The 18,297-nt window shown below is 45.9% G+C and overlaps 1 protein-coding gene across 1 annotated transcript in view; it reads left to right on the forward strand.

The window, feature by feature from the left end:
- The window catches only part of OTOS (otospiralin), a 28,591-nt gene extending 10,922 nt beyond the window's left edge, over positions 1 to 17,669 (forward strand). The window contains exon 4 of the mRNA XM_085633397.1: positions 17,243 to 17,669. Within this exon, the coding sequence (XP_085489523.1) occupies positions 17,243 to 17,427 (185 nt within the window). The 3' untranslated portion in view covers positions 17,428 to 17,669. The remainder of the gene's footprint in view (positions 1 to 17,242) is intronic.
- Positions 17,670 to 18,297: the final 628 nt, after the last annotated feature.

Below are 18,297 nucleotides of genomic sequence, written 5' to 3' on the forward strand. Positions count from 1 at the left end.
GTAATAGACATGTTACTGATCTAAGAGATGTATAAGCAATCACTAAAACACACTGGCAAGACCTCTCCAACACCAAAGCATATACCCACAGCTCTTTGATTATGACATTGTCACCTAACCATTTACCATGATCACCAATTATCATTCTTTTATGTGAATCAAGTTCCCATACTCTCAGCACACACGGTATGCTAAACAGTTTTGGAGGCATACAACAACAGAACATCCAAAACTTATCTGCAACTCAGACATCAGCCTGTGATGAAAACCCCTGAACCCGAGCGATCTGGAAAATCACCCATAGGCAACTTACGAAGATACATACTATACTAATGGCAGACTTACATGGCAAATGAAATAGCACAGACCTTTAGAGCTGAGGCGTATTGGCTTTGCCAATGCTGCATTCTTTTGTGGATGTTGTGGTAGTCAATACATCAGGTAGTGAAGTACCCTGCATTATCAAGGCAAGCATCTTTCCTAATAGCCCTCACACACCAACCCCCACAACCCATGTGACATAGTCTATTAATAGATATCAAACATCACAATGCAGGGCTTTCTGCTGCATGCCTTTACCTCATGGGCATTACAACATGTTGACCTAAAAATGCATTGAAATACCATGCAGGGCTTTACACTCCTTATCATGCATTGCAGTTCTATATATTACCCAGTAGCAGTTGACACTGGGTAGTCATAGTTAGGTCAGCGTTTCCATAGGAGATGCTTTTTTTTTTGCTAATAACTTTGACGCCTTTTGAGGAATCTCCATGAGACTGTCCAAAAGGTTTCACTTTTTTATCTAGTTTGTGCGTGGAAAGTTTCGGGGTGATTCCTCAAGCGGGGGCCGAGAAATCAGGGGGTTCCCAAAACACAAAATCCCATTGCATTTTCTATAGGGTTCTTTGAGAAGCACTACTGCAAAAATTGCTGAACGAAATCACACCAAATTTGCAGGAAGCTAGATCTTGGTCCACAGATTGTCTTATTTGTGACATGGTGTGAATCCGTTCAATAGTAATTGAGAAATTAAGGTTCAAAATATTGGTATACCTGGACAGTTGGGTCCGAGGGACTCCCACAAGAGTCTTGCGGGAGCACCAATCATTCTGATTAGCCCAGGGAGCTTTTATTCCCTTGGGCCATCTCGCTCCCACAGGAGTCAGACTCCCGCAGGAGCGAGCCCTCTGATTGCCTGCTAGCAACATGAAAAATATGTTGCTGGCAACCATTATAGGACTCCCGGACTACGTCCCTTATTCTGAAGCTAAAAACAATAATAATATAAGGGTCCCGGGAAAGATACCCTGCCCCCAGGCCCTGTAGGGAAAACCCAGAAATAAAGAGACCACATTTAAAAAAAAATGCTTTTTTCACAATTGCTGGCAGGTGGTGTGCGTAGAATCCCCCTCCTCTAGCCTATTTTGCACTCTGGTAACCCCATCCCAAGACCGCATAAATAGATGAATGGAGGGGGGCACATGGCCGGCCTCCCCAAGCCAATGGTGGCCCCAGGGACCAAATCCCCCAAGGCTGAATCTGTAAAAAAAAAAAAGGGTTGAAGGCCGTGCCCCCCGTGTCTTTAAATGCCCTGGGAACCCCCATCTCTCGGAGCTCAGTAATAAAATAAAGGTGAGGGGGGCACACGGGCACCCTCCCGGAGAATACTTAGGCCCTATAAACCCCATCCATCAAGGTAGAAATGTAAAGAAAAGGGGAGGGGTCCCTTCTTTTCGCTTTTCAAATCTTGGATTCACCAGCGTTTGGACATTTGTCTGGAACCTGATTATACTCCTATTTCATTATCACCTCAATCAACTTTACACTTGGTCATTATGTTCTTCTTCCCTTTGTCATGTACACTTTCTTATTATCAGCCTTAAAAAAGCCCGAGGCCTGCCCCTGTTATTTGTGCAAGTTCTGTGCTTACAAGAAGCACATAATTTAATAGAACCTTCAAAAATCGAATTAATGACCAATTGTTCTTTTTCCATTGGGGGAAATTCAGAATGCTCTATCCCCCTCTTTGAAAACAAGTCTCTTTGACTCAATGGGTTAGGGTTCTTCCCATTTAGGACATCTGGAACCTCAAAATTATTCCCATTAACCAGGGAGGAGCCTCCCGGGGACCGCAAACTCAGAAGTATTTTTTAGTTTGTTAGCTCCTCGTATCCTTGCCAAATATTCTCCTCCCGTACCTTACTATCTCTAATACACAATATGCCTTTCACTGACTATGAGATCATGTGAACACACGTGAAAAAGGAAAAACATTGCAACACAAGCCAAACTTTCTTGTTGAAGGTTAAGTATTGAAGACCAAGGGCGGACAGGTTACTCTGTCACAACGGTGACGGATATCCCATCTGCCGAAATATAAATCCCGTAGAACATAATGGGATTTATATTTTGGTGGACAGTATATCCGTCACCGTTGTGATGCAGTAACCCGTCCACCGAGATCTAAATCAGGCCCGACCTCCTTAAGGCCTTTCGTTAAGTTAAGTTAATAAAATAGTCAGTATACACGGTAAATACATGACTGTACACGTATGCACCTACGATTAAACAATAAATGCAACATTCATATATGAATCTATGAGTATATGAAATGAAATTTCAATAAAAGCAGTATAACTCGAAATGCACATGGGTAAATGTGAACAAGAACTACAATTTGTGATAATTTAATTAAGATACTAGAACACACACTTGAATAACTATTTTCTACGTTAAATACACCCCAGCAGTATGTTTAATGCTCCATCCTACATTAATAGGACTAAGGCACACATGTGGTGCGGGCCACCACTTGATCTCGCTATTGTATAAAGCCATGCGCTCTGATGCGGTAGGTCCTCCCCCACGGTCTCGTATAGCCTGGGACGTAGACTTGGCCACTCCACTTACTGAGGGGGGACCGGGTGCGAGTTAATGACCTCACTCATGCGGTTTCATGCAATGCTCGCTTTAAACTGGTACATTATAACTTTCTGCATTGGACTGACCTAACGGGACTAAGGTCACACGCCTGCACCGAATATCTGCATTGTATGCGATACTTGCCCCAGGTGCCGTAATGGTGGACAGACTTCATGCACTTTACCTGGCAATGCAGAGAGCTGCAAAGTTACTGGACCCAGGTAGTAGCAGAGATACAGTGAACTGGTCATATCCCTCTTGCAGATGCGCCATAGTGCTCTCTCCTGGGTAATGTGAAACATCCAAGGCAGAGGAAGATGACAGATACGTTTCTGCACTTGGCGCTAGTACTGGCCAGGCATCATATTGCTATAACCTGGATGGGTCATAGGGTGCCTGATTTTACTCGCTGGCATAGTGATGTGCTGGAATGGTCCATAGCAGAAGAATCTCACATGAGGCTTGCCAGGCGATCTTGGGGGCATAGAATCAAGAAACGGCGTTAAAATTATCGCCGCTTTAGCGACAGAAAACTGCAGCTAAAGCGGCGATAATGGGCTTGATAATATGCCCTTGAGAATTCCAATAGAAGCCCATGTTCTGGTGTCAACATGGGATTCTATTGGAATTCTCCAGGGCATATTATCAAGCCCATTATCGCCGCTTTGGCGACAGTTTTCTGCTGCTAAAGCAGCGATAATTTTAACGCCGTGCTTGATAATATGCCCCTTGGTGTTTGGAAGGACCTGTGTGATGGCTTCCTCAAACTGGAGTCTATTATTACCCCTTCGGACAGTAACGATGTTGAAAATGGGGAAAGTGATGGGGAAGAATCAGTCGGAGGGGAGATCCCATAACAGGGGTAGCCTGAGATATAATTTAATTCAACTCAGAAGACAGAGAATCTGGAGACTCGGAAAAAATAATGTGGGATCTGTTGGGTGTTTGTTATGTTTCCCTCTACCATTAGCGCTCACTGGTGGGTCTGCTTTGTCACTCAACACTGCTGTACTGTTTATGATAAAATTAAAAAATAAAGGTTATTAAAAAAAATAGGATGAAGGCGCACAATATATATATGGTACTGAGTGCATGTAAATAGCACACTTCTGTGATGTGTTAGGGAGGAGCTAAAATTATGCTGCCCCAATATCATCTCCATCACTGCGCTGTCATACCACAACAACACACTACTCCCCCCCCAGCACTGCACTACCACCCCAGCATGACACTTCCACCAAAGCACTGCACTTTCATCTGCAGTGGTGCACAGTGGCCGCACACTATTGCACTACCACTCTCATTTCAGCATTAAGACATTTCTCCCTGCAGCCAGCTCATGGCCCCTCCTTGAAGCTCTCCCCCTCCCTCCAGTTCCCCGCCCTCTCTCCTTTTAGAGCAGGTGGTAAAAAGGAGCAGATTCACCCAATCTGGGGAGGAATCCTCAAAATAGTCAGATTTAGGAGTAGGGTCCAATCTGCAAGCGTTATTTTCAGCCACATATTCTCTCCGCACCGAGGGGCATATCATCAACAATCGGCGTTAACTATCGCTAAGCGCACTTAGCGCTACGATAATTATCGCCGGCTATCGCTTGTTTTTATCGCGGAGATAGCGTGCTATCAGCGTCGCTTATCTCCAGAGCGATAAAAATAACAGAGTTAGCTGCCAAATGTGCGATTATCGCTGGGATTCAAGCGATAATCGCACAACGTTTGGCGCTACGTTGTTGATAGGGCAGGGCATACTTAACCATGATATCCACCTTCCATTGGATATCATGGCTAAGTCAAACTAAAAGCAGGCGTAAGGAAAGCAGCGATAACCGCGGTTAGCGCTACTTTTCTTATCGCTATGCTTGTTAGCGTGCCCATTGATAAATGGAGAAATGTCGGTTAGCGACATTTCTCCAGTTATTTTGGGAAGGAACGCCCACTTTGCATCTCATTAGAGATGCAAAGGGATGCGTAGGGAAAAAGGGTGCTAACATGCGATTATGCATGTTAGCACCAGGCGCGCAACACCCATTGGGCTCAGCGGGCTTCAGCCCCCCCCGTCGTGTGTGACAGCCCGGCCGAGACAGCCTCGCGGGCTGGCGTCCGTCTAATTGCAGCCGCACCAGAGTACTTCACAGGTCTTTAAAATACCATTTACTCGTTAATGAGGCTTTTGTTGTGTCTTCACCCCTTCTTACAGCCATTCTGCCTATGGCTGGAAGACTTAGCCCCCCCCGAAATCTTTTTCAGCCCCCCCCGAAATTTGGCTCTAGTTGCCTGCCTGGTTAGCACCGTCTTGTTAATAGGGCAAAAACATTATCTCCGCTTTTCTGGCTTTTAAAGCCAAAAAAGCGGCGATAAGGCCCTCGATGATATGCCCCCTAATTCTTACCCACTCACAATCTAAGCTTAGCACCACTGTTCCACGCTATGACAGAACTCATTTACCCCTTCACAGCAGCATACTGCTGCCCTCCCCTGTGCATTGCACCCCTCCGCCTCCCACAGTGTCATTGAATAGCACTGCTCGACCACCCCCCCACAGCACCCCTCATTCACCGGCCAGATCAATCACTTTACTACGGCTCCCACAACAATGGTCACTCTGTCTCCTCACAATTATGTACACAAGAGATCTTCATGCTCAATATACAAAATATAATAATATAAAAAATGCAGGTCTATACAGTCAGGTCATTCACACTCCCTACTCAGCAAATACACTGAACACTTTCCTTGCTTCTGTGGTTCAAGGTCACTTTTGGATAATTGTGTGATTTTTATTCAGTTCTCTCAAAGTTAATTTGATTGGTCTGCTAGTCTGTCAGTCTATTTATCTATGGGGAAGTGAACATTTCTCTCACCTCTCTTGGAGCATATATAATGGAAACAGCTTGAGAAGCAACTGCTCCTCACTAGTCACTACAATTCTATGACAATTACCAAGTTATCTTTCGGAGCTGTGTAAGCAAATACTGATTTAAACTCTTTCAATGGTGTTCATTATGTGAACACTGAAAGATTGAAGGCCGAGTAAGGCCTTCCAGGACTGGAGCTTGACACCCGCCTTTACATGTGTTTCTCTGAAGTGGCCGCTCGTTTAATTGATCTGTCTGCCCTCACACCTCTCCGAAGAGAGCCATGCTTGCTACCTGATGCTGCTGGATGGAAATAAGCTCCACAGGCAGGCAGCGACGGCCTACATAAACAACAAGCATTTGCAATGCAATCGGTCTCACCTTTGGGACCTTATATGTATTTAGCTATGCAGCACATTAGCCTGGATGCTGAAACATCTACTGTTCTTTAACATGGAGTGAAAGTAAGCACCAAACTGTGTGACACGCCAGGTATGGGAACACATGGAGAGAATTTTTGCATTTCAGCGAGAAATGGCATAGTCCAATGCTCTGTTTTTAATATAAAATCATGGCCTTCGGTGGTCATATCACTGAAAATACAAGATTTGAAAAAAATATTATTGTCTTTGGCTGCTCATGGAAGACAATTTCTATGGACTGGAATCTAGAGAATGCTAAAGTGATTCTGGTATTTTACTGACCTCTGCAGGTCGTTTTCTATCAAGAAAGTTAAATAGAGGCAGTTGCCAGAAAAATTTCAAAAATAAAAGTCCCTCAGCAGAAAGCAATTCTAGTACTTTACTGACCTCTACTGGTGGCTTTCTATTAAGACAGTTAAATAAAGGCAGTTAAACAGAAAACAAAGTCCTTATGTGGAAGCAGGCCAGTCTTAGGGCTGATCTCCACAGCCCGCAAAGTACATACACATATAAGTATATACTAAAGTATATACGAGAGGTCTCGAATGCTCGACCTAAAATGTGGCGGGTCGGGTGAAGGGGGTGTTGGCGCGGAGCGCTGGAGGGAGAGAAGCACAGGGATTGGACTGAGCGGGCTAGTTTAATGCCCGCTCAGGCACAGGTAGTCTGTGCTATTTCTCCAAACTGGCTGTGCGATACAGCTGGTTTGGAGAAACCTAACTGCGTATGTCTGTTTGGCCAGCCTAAGACGGCCGGCCAAACATACATGCACACCTCCTCCCTCCCACTGCCCGGCCCCTTCCCTTCCTACACACTGGCTCAGCCAGCAGCTAAAAAATAAAACGATTATAAATATTGTTTTATTTTTCGGCTGCTGGCTCTGAGCCAGTGGGGTGACGCTCCTACGCCATTGCAAAGAAGCAGCCGCTGCAGGCAGGAACCCACTCATGTTTTCCCAAATCACGTGAATGCGCCCAACTTTGAAGCCCAATAAACGTTTCTGTTACCTTGTTTCCGCCTCTCTCCATCTATTTCCTAGCGATCATGAAGGCAGTTGAACGGATCCAAAAGTGTATGGTGTGTTTCATACAATGGTTCTTCTCCTTATTTCTGTTTTTACAGTAGTACCTTCTAAATGTTTCATGCTACAACCCAGCCAATGACAAGCCAGGAAAGTGTGGCTCCCCCTCGTGGGCCAATTAATACATTGCATTTGATTGAAGCATTGTAAGCAGTCACATATGACAAGAAAGACAGAGAGAAAATTCCCCTATTCATTCCCATAGAAGTAGGCCTGAAAATAGCGACTTGGGAGGCACAGTAAGTTGAGAGCCACCAGATTACAACACAAACATGACCAGTCATTGGCTGGAAGCATAAGTGTGAAAAATTGGGTTACTGATTGAGAGGGACCATGTGCCCCCCTGCATGTATCCCCATGGGCCTCAGGCACCAGGAGGCCCTGTATGGCCCTCTTAGTTTCCTCACTGCCACAGTTTTCATGGCGGGCTCAAAACCATGAAAACTGTGGCGGTGAGGAAAGATGTAATATGCTTGGTGGTGCCGCAGCGGCACCACAAGCATATTGCGGGCCTCAGACTGCTGCAAGACCGCCAGGGATCTCTGATCCCGGGTGGTAGCAGTGGTCCCATGGCCGTCCGACAGCCCAAACTCGTAATTCATCGGTCGGCCATAGTCATAATCAGGCCCTTAAGCTATTATGCTGTCTTCTAATCACCATCTATTCAAATGAAAACATGAATATATAAACTAGAAGCCTACTTTCAAACCACACGATTAATGCAATGTATGTTGCCCTTTGTTGCACTATAATGAAGATAAATGTGTCAGCTATTGCTGATAAATGATCACTAAGGGAATATGCATGGCGTAAGATGGTAGTGGTACAAAGCTCTGAATGGGAAGAATGCATTAAGGTGACAGGCGCGCGGATATTAATATCCGGTAACGAGTACTCGATTGTCCAGTGGACTCAGTTGCAATTAATATAGAGCATAACTGTCGCGATCCTTTAGGTAGGTAGTCACTCATAGTCTTTGAATGTCACTCATAATCACACTAAAATTATGAAAATCTCACACAAGCAATCTGAAACCTCGGCACCTATGCCTCTCTCCATATGCCTATCCCAGGCCTTTGCATCAGCACCTGCCGGCTGCCCTCCATGCTCACTTCCATTCTCTCCTGGCCATACATTTCAAGTTATCCCAACTCAAAGGCCAGGAGCCCCCAACCATTTGCATTCTGGGACTCGTAGTTTTGGGTTTACGCTGGAATCTGGGTGGCCTAATCACACTTCACCTGGTCCCCTTTAGATCGTGAACTATGCCACTCACCCGTCCTGGTAGCTGATGAGGATTAAACGCTGTTGCGTGAGATACAGCCTGTTTAGGAAGATGTCTCTTACATGTGCCCAGATTGACGACATCCTCTCAGTTCACTTCCATACCCTTAAATCTGACACTTTCATTATCCTAGAACCCTAACACGCGTCAGGCATCACCACAGCGCAAAATAAATAACATCTATCCTATCAAACTACTTGCACACTTTACATATTGCTGCTGAAGCAACACCTATATTGGCTAAAATCTCCCTCGTGCAGAGCCTTCCTCCACCAGGTCTCCACTTCATGGTCAGTTTCAGCACAGGGCAGAGGTGTTTCTGAAGGCTCAGTTAATGCCTACTTTAGGGTATCCACATGCGGTACACTTGAACACAAGCCTCTGAATGAGAGTCTTTTGCAGAGTGATTGCCCTGAAAATCTGGGACAGACCCTGCCCTCTTAGAGCGATGCTGGACACCCTGGTGGGATAAAGCACAGTTTCCATAGCAAAGCCTCCCGATTGCTGTGGCACCCTCCATGTACGACTGTCTTTCCTCCAAGTATCTTTTTTTAAATTTCTTGTGTTTATCGGAGGATCATAGTTACTGTGATATTCCCTAATCATGGATTAGAGAGTGTGTGGATAACATAAAGGGGCAGTGGTGGTGGATGCAGACTTTTGGGTGATGCAAAGTAAGCAATCTCATTGGGTCACACGCATGATTACAGAGAAGTGCCTGTTTTTCATAGTGTAAGTGCTGATTCCGGACAGGGGTTATCACGTGTTCAGTGTCTAATGGTATTTGCACCAGTGCGTGATCTCCTGCTGCAATTCTAAGCTCAGATGTGCAATAAGTCTTGCATTTACGTGAGTTTAAGCCATTGGCATTGTAAGTGACTATGCCTTTTATTTAACTGTTTTAAAAACAACACATAAATAAAAGGCATTATCATTTACAATGCCAATAGCTCAAAATCTCATAAATGCGAGACCTATTGCATTGCAAATGCTTGTTGTTACTGGGGGCTGGGTTTGCGGTGGTGCTGCTATATCGACCCCTGGTAACAAAAGCAGCTGGTCCGTCAACATTGCCATGGCTGCTTTGGGTTCCCAGTGCGGCCGTGCTTGCCATCCTTTCAACTCTCTGCTGTCAGACAACTCCTGCTTACGACAGTAGGGATTTGGTCTAAGGATCTGTCCTATGGTCAGGAGCTGTGCCCTAACCCATGTCATCAGTCACCACCCCCTCAAGCAAAGCCTGTGTGCTGTTGTTGGGTGTAAGGTCTTGCCTGCAGCCATACCCAGCCCCCACCCCATGCCCAATTTGTAGCCTTCCCCCACAGTGCACAGACCTCAGACTGGTCTTTGCTTGCGGCCAGAAGTTGATAAAGTGTTTGCCTTTGGTTCTTTTGTGATGAGCATGAAATGCTTCAGTCAGAAGTGATTCCAGAGTCATGAACTCGGAAGTCAGATTTGATGTGGGCCATGAAAATCTCGAGTCAGAAGTAATTAGAAACTTAAAATAGCTGTGAATTCTGGGACCTTAAATGCCCGTTCACAATTCCTCTGGATTTCCAAGTTGGCTGAAAAAACATTCCAGAGCCCTCATCCAGCCAGTGACATTTCTTCAAAATTCAAAATGTGATTGACAAGAAGGACTCTCTGGTTAAAATGGCAGAGATATACAACCCGCTCAGCTACTTTTTAAAATGCTAATATCTCAAAAACGACTAAACAGAGTTTAAGCAAACCAACAAAAGCAAGCATTCTGAGTAAACATCTACTTTTGTGCCAGGTTTGGTGTAAATCTATTCAGCAATTAAGGACAGTAGGTGTGAGAAAAATGTCATGTCACCTTGCAGCTCAAAGGGGAAATCCCTCTTTTTTGACCCAGACACCCTAACCTTTCCCCCCTGATCGTATATGCACAAATATTAGCATGATTAACCATACCTGATTAAGCTAGTGATCTGTGCAATTTTGTGTATGTCCGTCTTCAAGGCCAAATGTTATCGACAAATAAACAATGCCTTTTCAGTGGAAAGTGCGGCTGAACTGTAATGCACCGAAAAAACCACAGCTAAAAGTTAATTATGGTTCAATGAACACCAATCCAAAAATCCAGAAATTCCCCAGTTATTGTATGGCACGCACAATGCACACCATAACTCTGGCTATCCAACATCATTTGCTCTAGAAAGGCTTATTTTTCACATGCCATCAGCAAAGTGGTATACCAAACCCAGTGGCAATATGTGTTATGGTGTTATAATTACTTGAGATAACTATAACTGGTGAACTTCGGTGTTTTGGGGAGTTTAAAGCATTAAGTTGTCATCTAAATTTTCACCTAACTATAACTTCACGTTAACCTTTCATTTAGAGGATTTCTAAGGCTTTTTTTAATGTTAACTTAGATATAAGTGCAGTTCCTAACTATAACATCACTTTAACTTTTGTTTTTTTTCAGTGAATTTCATTTTTTTTTACATAAAGCAATATTTTATTACCATATGTAACGCCAACCCCACAACGCGCATGACCTTTGGCTGTGCTAGCGTGGGGTAGACCACAGGGCTTGGCCTACAACCAGGCCCTGCGTCCAACTCCTACGAGAGCCTTCCCCTGCAGCACATGCATTCTGCCAGACTCACAGGTCCTGGCCACACTCAGGCAGACTTACTGACATTGTCAAAGAGTCACAACACCAATATATAAAAAGTGGGCTTATTGGCTTTATCAAGGGGTTAATAAAGCAGATATATCATCTTTGTTAAAAAATCACCAATATTTTTAAACAAACGTATATGTCAGTAATACACACAATGCATGTTTAATATCAGTGATCACTGTAAAAATGTTTAATATAGTTTTAATAAAAAATAGGATCCACATGTCTGTGATTCTTTTAACACAATTTTTATGATTATATTTTGTGGGCTGAAAAATGTTAGTGAAAGACTCAGAAGTTTTTTTTCAAAAAATTAAACCAACATCTTTCTGAGTCCTTCTTTTAGCATTTTTAATCGCACAAAACACAATCAGAAAAACAACCACAAGAGGGCCTGCACTCCATCTGAAGGGCATAGAGCTCCAGCTAGGAGGTTTTATGAAAAATATGGTAAGTTCACCTGGGGTCACGGATTTAATGACACCGGAGACATATTGTTTTTTTATGTTGTTGGGGGACTGCTGCACTCCCTTTAACCCCAACAACATTAAACAAATGTTTGGTGGTACCCCTGCCCCTTACAGGGACACCACCAAGCTGAAAATAAAGTATAAATATCCCACACAGGGCATTATGGGGCGCTACTTCAAGGAACAGTGAATAATGAGCGTCTCCTGCTGCTCATTTATTATTAATTTATTTGTACTTTTTATAGGTGTCCAGGTCCCTACCAGGGAAACTCACATGTTTCATTTTAGTTGGAGGCCACTGGGGAACCCCAGGGCCCTCGCGGACTGAGTCAGCTCCCTACCTGCCTCAGACTGCGAGCTGGCATGTTTTTTCTTTAGTGGGTGCCCACCTGGTGCCTCCGTGGCCCAAGCCAGCACAATACAGGGTGCTGGAGGGAGACAGGACTGTCTCTTTGCTCACACCCTGGTGGGAGAGGCATATTTTTCATTGAACCTGCCGGGCAGGAGCAAAGCTGAGTTCCCTGAACGGGAGAATGCTGGCAGGGTATGCCTGCACTCTCCCAGACAGAAAACCGTGATGGACTCTTCTGGACACTGTACAGTATTGGGCCCTGAGGGAGAGAGTCTCTGGGGCCAATACTGGCACAGGGAGGGGAGCTTTCAATCAATCAATCAATCAATCAAAACATTTAAAGAGCGCGCTACTCACCAGTGAGAGTCTCAAGGCGCTGAAAGGGGGGGGGGGCTGCTGCAGCTCGAAAAGCCAGGTCTTTAGGAGTTTCCTGAAGGTGAGATGGTCCTGGGTTGTTCGTAGGTGTGAGGGGAGGGAGTTCCATGTTTTGGCTGCCAGGTAGGAAAACGATCTTCCTCCGGTGGTGGTTCTGCGAATCTGTGGAACAGTGGCGAGGGCGAGGCTGGCGGAGCGGAGCTGGCGGGTGGGAGTGTAGAGTAAGAGGCAGTTGTTGAGGTATTCGGGGCCTATGTCGTGGAGCGCTTTGTGTGCGTGGGTGAGGAGCCTGAATGTGATCCTCTTGTTGACGGGGAGCCAGTGCAGTTTTGTCAGGTGGGCGGATGTGTGGCTGTGGCGAAGGATGTCGAGGATGAGTTGTGCGGAGGCGTTCTGTATGCGTTGTAGTCGTTTCTAAAGTTTGGCGGTGGTTCCTGCGTATAGGGCATTTCCGTAGTCCAGTCGGCTGGTGACGAGGGCCTGGGTGACCGTCTTTCTGGTTTCGGTGGGGATCCACCGCAAGATCTTTCGGAGCATGCGCAGGGTGTTGAAACATGATGACGAGACGGCGTTGACTTGCTTGGTCATCGTGAGGGAGGAGTCCAGGATGAATCCCAGGTTGCGTGCGTGGTCCGAGGGTGTTGGTGCAGAGCCCAGTGCTGAGGGCCACCAGGAGTCGTCCCAGGCGGCTGGGGATTGTCCGAGGATGAGGACCTCCGTCTTGTCTGAGTTCAGCTTCAGGCGGCTCAGCTTCATCCATTCTTCAACGTCTTTCATTCCTTCCTGTAGGTTGGTTTTGGCGGTGGCCGGGTCTTTGGTGAGGGAGAGTATCAGCTGGGTGTCGTCGGCGTAGGAGATGATGTTGATGTTGTGTTTGCGTGCGATGGCGGCGTGGGGGCTCATGTAGATATTGAAGAGGGTAGGGCTGAGCGATGAGCCTTGGGGTACGCCGCAGATGATCTTGGTGGCTTCTGAGCGGAAGGGAGGGAGGCGGACTCTCTGGGTTCTCTCTGGGAGGAACGAGGTGATCCAGTCCAGGGCCTTTCCTTGGATCCCAGTGTTGAAGAGGCGGGTTATTAGGGTGCGATGGCATACGGTATCGAAGGCTGCCGAGAGGTCCAGGAGGATGAGGGCGGTTGTTTCTCCGTTGTCCATCAGGGTCCTGATGTCGTTGGTAGCTGCGATGAGGGCAGTCTCGGTGCTGTGGTTGGCTCGGAATCCGGACTGGGATGGGTCGAGTGAGTTGTTTGCCTCGAGGAAAGCAGTCAGCTGTTTATTGACGGTCTTCACGATGACTTTGGCCGGGAAGGGGAGAAGAGAGATGGGGCGGAAGTTCTTGAGGTCTTTGGGGTCCGCTGTGGGTTTCTTCAGAAGGGCATTGAGTTCTGCGTGCTTCCAGCTCTCGGGGAAGGCGGCTGACGCTAGCGAGATGTTTATGACGTTTCGGAGATGGGGTGCAATGATGGTGTCCGCTTTGTTGAAGATATGATGGGGGCATGGGTCCGAGGGGGAGCCGGAGTGGATGGAGTTCATGACGTTGGTGGTGTCTTCAGTGCTGATGGGGGTCCAGGCGCTGAGGGTGGTGGTGGGGGTTGCTGGTTTGGTGACTGGAGGCGGAGTCTGGGGTCCGAAGCTGTCGTGTATATCTGCGATCTTCCGGTGGAAGAACGTGGTGAGGGAGTTGCAGAGTTCTTGTGATGGTGTGATGTCGTTGTTGCTGGCGCTGGGGTTGGAGAGCTCTTTGATGATGTTGAAGAGTTCCTTGCTGTTGTGGGTGTTGTTGTCTAGTCGCTCTTTGAATGATGTCCTTTTAGTGGTACGGATCAGCTGGTGGTGTTCGCGGGTGGCGATCTTGAGGCTGTCATGTTTTCCGAGGGTTCGGCAGGATTTCTTTGATTCTTTGAGGGCGTCGGTGAACCATGAAGTTTTCCTGTTGCCGGTCATGCCTGGGGGATTCTTCAGTGGTGCGAGGTCGTCGGCGCAGTTGGTGATCCACTGTGCGAGGTTGTGGGCTGCGTCGTTGGTGTCGGCGGTGTTGGCTGGCGGGTTCTGGCTCAGCGATGAGTGGAGCTGGTCTGTGGTGATTTTGCTCCAGCATCTGCGGGGGATTTGTTGCGTGCGGTGGTGGGATGTATTTTTTTTTAAGGTGAAGTGGATGCATCTGTGGTCGGTCCAGTGTAGTCCGGAGTAGTGGCTGAAGGAGACGTGGTTGCTGGCGGAGAAGATGGGGTCGAGTGTGTGGCCAGCGCTTTGGGTTGGGGTGTTCACCAGTTGCTTGAGTCCGAGGTTGGCGAGGTTGTCGAGCAGGGTGGTGGTGTTGTTGTCGCTGTTTTTCTCCAGCTGGAAGTTCAGGTCCCCAAGGAGGATGTATTCTGGTGAGGCTAGGGCGTGCGGGCTGATGAAGTCGGCGATGGTTTCGCTGAATTGTGTGCGTGGGCCCGGGGGTCTGTAGATGAGCGTTCCTCTAAGGGTGGTCTTGGGGTCGGTGTAGATCTGGAAGTGAAGGTGTTCGGCGGCGGAGAGTGTGTCTTCGGTGCTGGTCGTGATGTTGATCGTGTTCCTGTAGATGATGGCGATTCCTCCTCCGGTTTGGTTGATGCGGTCCTTCCGGGTAATCTTGTAGCCGTCCGGGATGGCTATGGCGATGTCGGGGGCCCCCTATTCCATTTTCAAACAAATTAAGCCCCTGGGGTCTAAAAGCAACTCGGGGAGGCGAGCCACACGCCCCTCTCCTTTTATAAAAATCAGCCCTGGAGATGGGTTCCCCGGAGGCCAAAGAATGGCTCAGAAAGGGGTTCTGTGCACCACCTCCTCTTTTTTTAAAATCGGACCGGGTCCCCGGGGACTAAGAGTGCATAGGGGAGGGGGACCACATTTCCCTCTTTATTTGCTACTCAGCCCCGCGGGATGGGGATGTCCCTGGTTGGCACAGGGACACCCAAAATTCTAAAATAAAAGAATTGGAGAATAATAAATGAGTGTCAAGAAACTCTCATGTATTATTCGCATGCCAGACCCTGGGGGATGGGGTCGCCTGTAAGGGCATTTTTTTTGTTTTGAGTCTGGTGGTGCCACAGAATGGGCAGGGGAATCAGCAAGCATTTTTTAATCTTGGGAGGGGCTGCAGGGAGTGCCGCAGCCCATCAGTCACAGAAAAAAATGTAACTTTGGTCCTTAAATCTAAGAGAGCTCACCGTGTTTTTTAAAAGCACTCCCAGATTGATCTCTATGCTTTTTCGCTGGATGCAAGTCCCTCTTGTGGTCATTTTATGTCTGCATTTTGAGGGTTGAAAGAAAGACTTAAATACTTTATTTAAAATAAAACCTTATTAATATTATTATGATAATCACTTTTATTAAACATTGCACTGCTTGAGTTATTGACATATACAGTTGATTATAATTAAGGCTCCCAGTTTTCCATTTCTACAGATTTTTACAGAAAATACAAACAAAATATCATCTATTTCCCTGCCTGAATTTAATTTTAAATATGGAAAATAGGTTTTATTTTGGACGATTCTCACTACTACCAATCATGAGTGCTAGGCCAATAGCTGTGCAGGTTGGCAGGCATGGGAGTTTCAAAAATGTAAAAGATTTCTTAATGAAGCTTAAATAACTGTTAACCAAACAAATGTCCTTTCCACTGCTAATTTATTATAACCTCCAAGGTTGGAGGAAAACAAAAAGACAATTAACGGTGGGTGGGGGTTCCTAGGTGTGTGATGGTAATTCTCTCAAAAAAAACAATTCTTGAGAGGATTATGTGTCTAGCCGACCCGTTGTTACGGGTGGGAAGGAAAAGAGACCCTTCTTTTAATAGCCCTCACTCACTCTAATAGTGATATGCTTCATCATGGGGCTCACCCCAACTCCTAAAGGTCGGGTGGGCTCAACCATATTCCAGGGAGCACTTAAAGATATTGTATATGGGTCGTACCATTAAAGATAAAATTCCTCCTCCACTCCTAAAGAATTCTTTAATAGTGGAGTGGGAGGGAAGGTTAAAATATATACAAACGGGTGTTAGGATGTCCTATGACCCTAAATTCAGCACCAACATGTTTCAGCCCTTCCTATCTGGCCTAAATAAGTCCTGAGCTTTCTTCAGGGTGGGACGTAATGAGGTTACTTCCCCCAGAGACGTAAGTGCATATATACTGTTAGTCTAGTGCACATTCAATTTGTTAAAAAATGGAACAAGCCTAATACTTGCCACTGTTCTGGATGAGGAATTACTGCAAAACTCAGGGCTAATGATTCCCAAGGGAGCGCAGGAGGGAGGCCTTGTAGTCACACATTCGTCAAAGGTCCTGCCCCGCTGGAACCTACTTGTCCTCGAGCAAGTACAAGCCGGGGAGCCCGAGGACAAGTAGGTTCCAGCGGGGCAGGACCTTTGACGAATGTGTGACTACAAGGACCCCTCCTGTGCTGTGCTGCGTGATTTTTTTATAAATGTGCCCCTGAGTTTAAATCAACAGCATAGACGGTGTACCATACAAAATAGCCTTGCTTTGCCACACACCATGGACATTTCAAAGTATGCATTAATCTGTTCAATTTCAGGCACCGACGGCAGACATGGGGTTAAAGGTCATAATAGTTCTGCGTTGCACAATGTTTGATAAGACCTTTGATTACGTGCATTCATTAATAGCTAAATGTGCACGTTTCTATGTGAGGTTGAAAAGAATGTGCCTTTAGATGTTCTGTTATGTCTTCTGCATCTGTATACAGCTAGTTGAAAACACAGCTGATCTGTTGACATACTATTGTTCTTTCAGACTCCACAATTAATGTTAATCTGCTTTTGCTCTTTCAGACCCCTTCGCAGATCCACCAGCCAGACCCTACTGGTCATATTCGACCAACGATTTCTGGAATTATATTGAACATTTCCGCAGCCTGGGAGCCTACCATAGAATTGATGACATGGCCAGAACCTTCTTTGCTCACTACCCTATTGGTGATACACTGGGGTATGAAGTCTCAGAACACGAGCACTGAATACGCTTATTATTCAATGCTTAAGCCCCCGCTGTCATCTTAGAAGCAACTGGCGCAAGCCAGAGAGCTTTTAACTGTCCCTAAATTCTTGTACACTTTGCCTGTGTTTAAAATGTATGCATTATTGTATTGTATTTACCTGTTCTGGAAGTAATGCACATGATGCAATTTCTATTCTCTCCCTTTCTAATAAAATATCTTCATTTTGTGCTAATGATAATAAAGAATTAAGTTAATTTTAATGTGCATTGGTGCAATTATGTAAATGGGCACATGTATTTCAGTCCTGTATAAAGATTATTGCATACTAAAGTTTTACATTTATATTTCAGTAAACACATTTTTTAACACATGATATTACATCATGCTGGTGTAATATCAGGCATTTACAAATCCTACTCCAGTTGTGGGGGCGAGATTTCCATGTTAGGAATATCTTGGATACTTTGAAATTGTCAAAGAACATCTGTGCACATGCCAATTAAAGTAATAAAAGGTTTATTATTAAAACAAAAAAGCATTACAATATCAGTGAATTCAGAGTTCGTCTACCAGGGGGTACCCCAGTAACAAGTATTGGAGCAAAATCAGTGAGCAAAGACAAAATACACATTCATAGGTATTGACACTATGGGCCTCATTATGATGGTGGTCGGACCACCACCAATAGGCTGTCTGTGGCGGTTCGACAGCCCTTCAGTCCGACTGAAGCATTTCAATGCTTGTGGTCAGAGCACAGCGGTGGAGTCCAGACCGCCACCTCGATCTCGGATCCCAATGGAGTGTCAGTCAGAGTCGCGGCCCTGAATGGCAGCAGAGCCCAGCCAGGCACCACTGTCAGGATTTAGATATCACTTTCCGACAGCCTGC

The sequence above is a fragment of the Triturus cristatus genome, chromosome 11, assembly GCF_964204655.1.
Source record: "Triturus cristatus chromosome 11, aTriCri1.1, whole genome shotgun sequence".
Taxonomy (NCBI): Eukaryota; Metazoa; Chordata; class Amphibia; order Caudata; family Salamandridae; genus Triturus; species Triturus cristatus.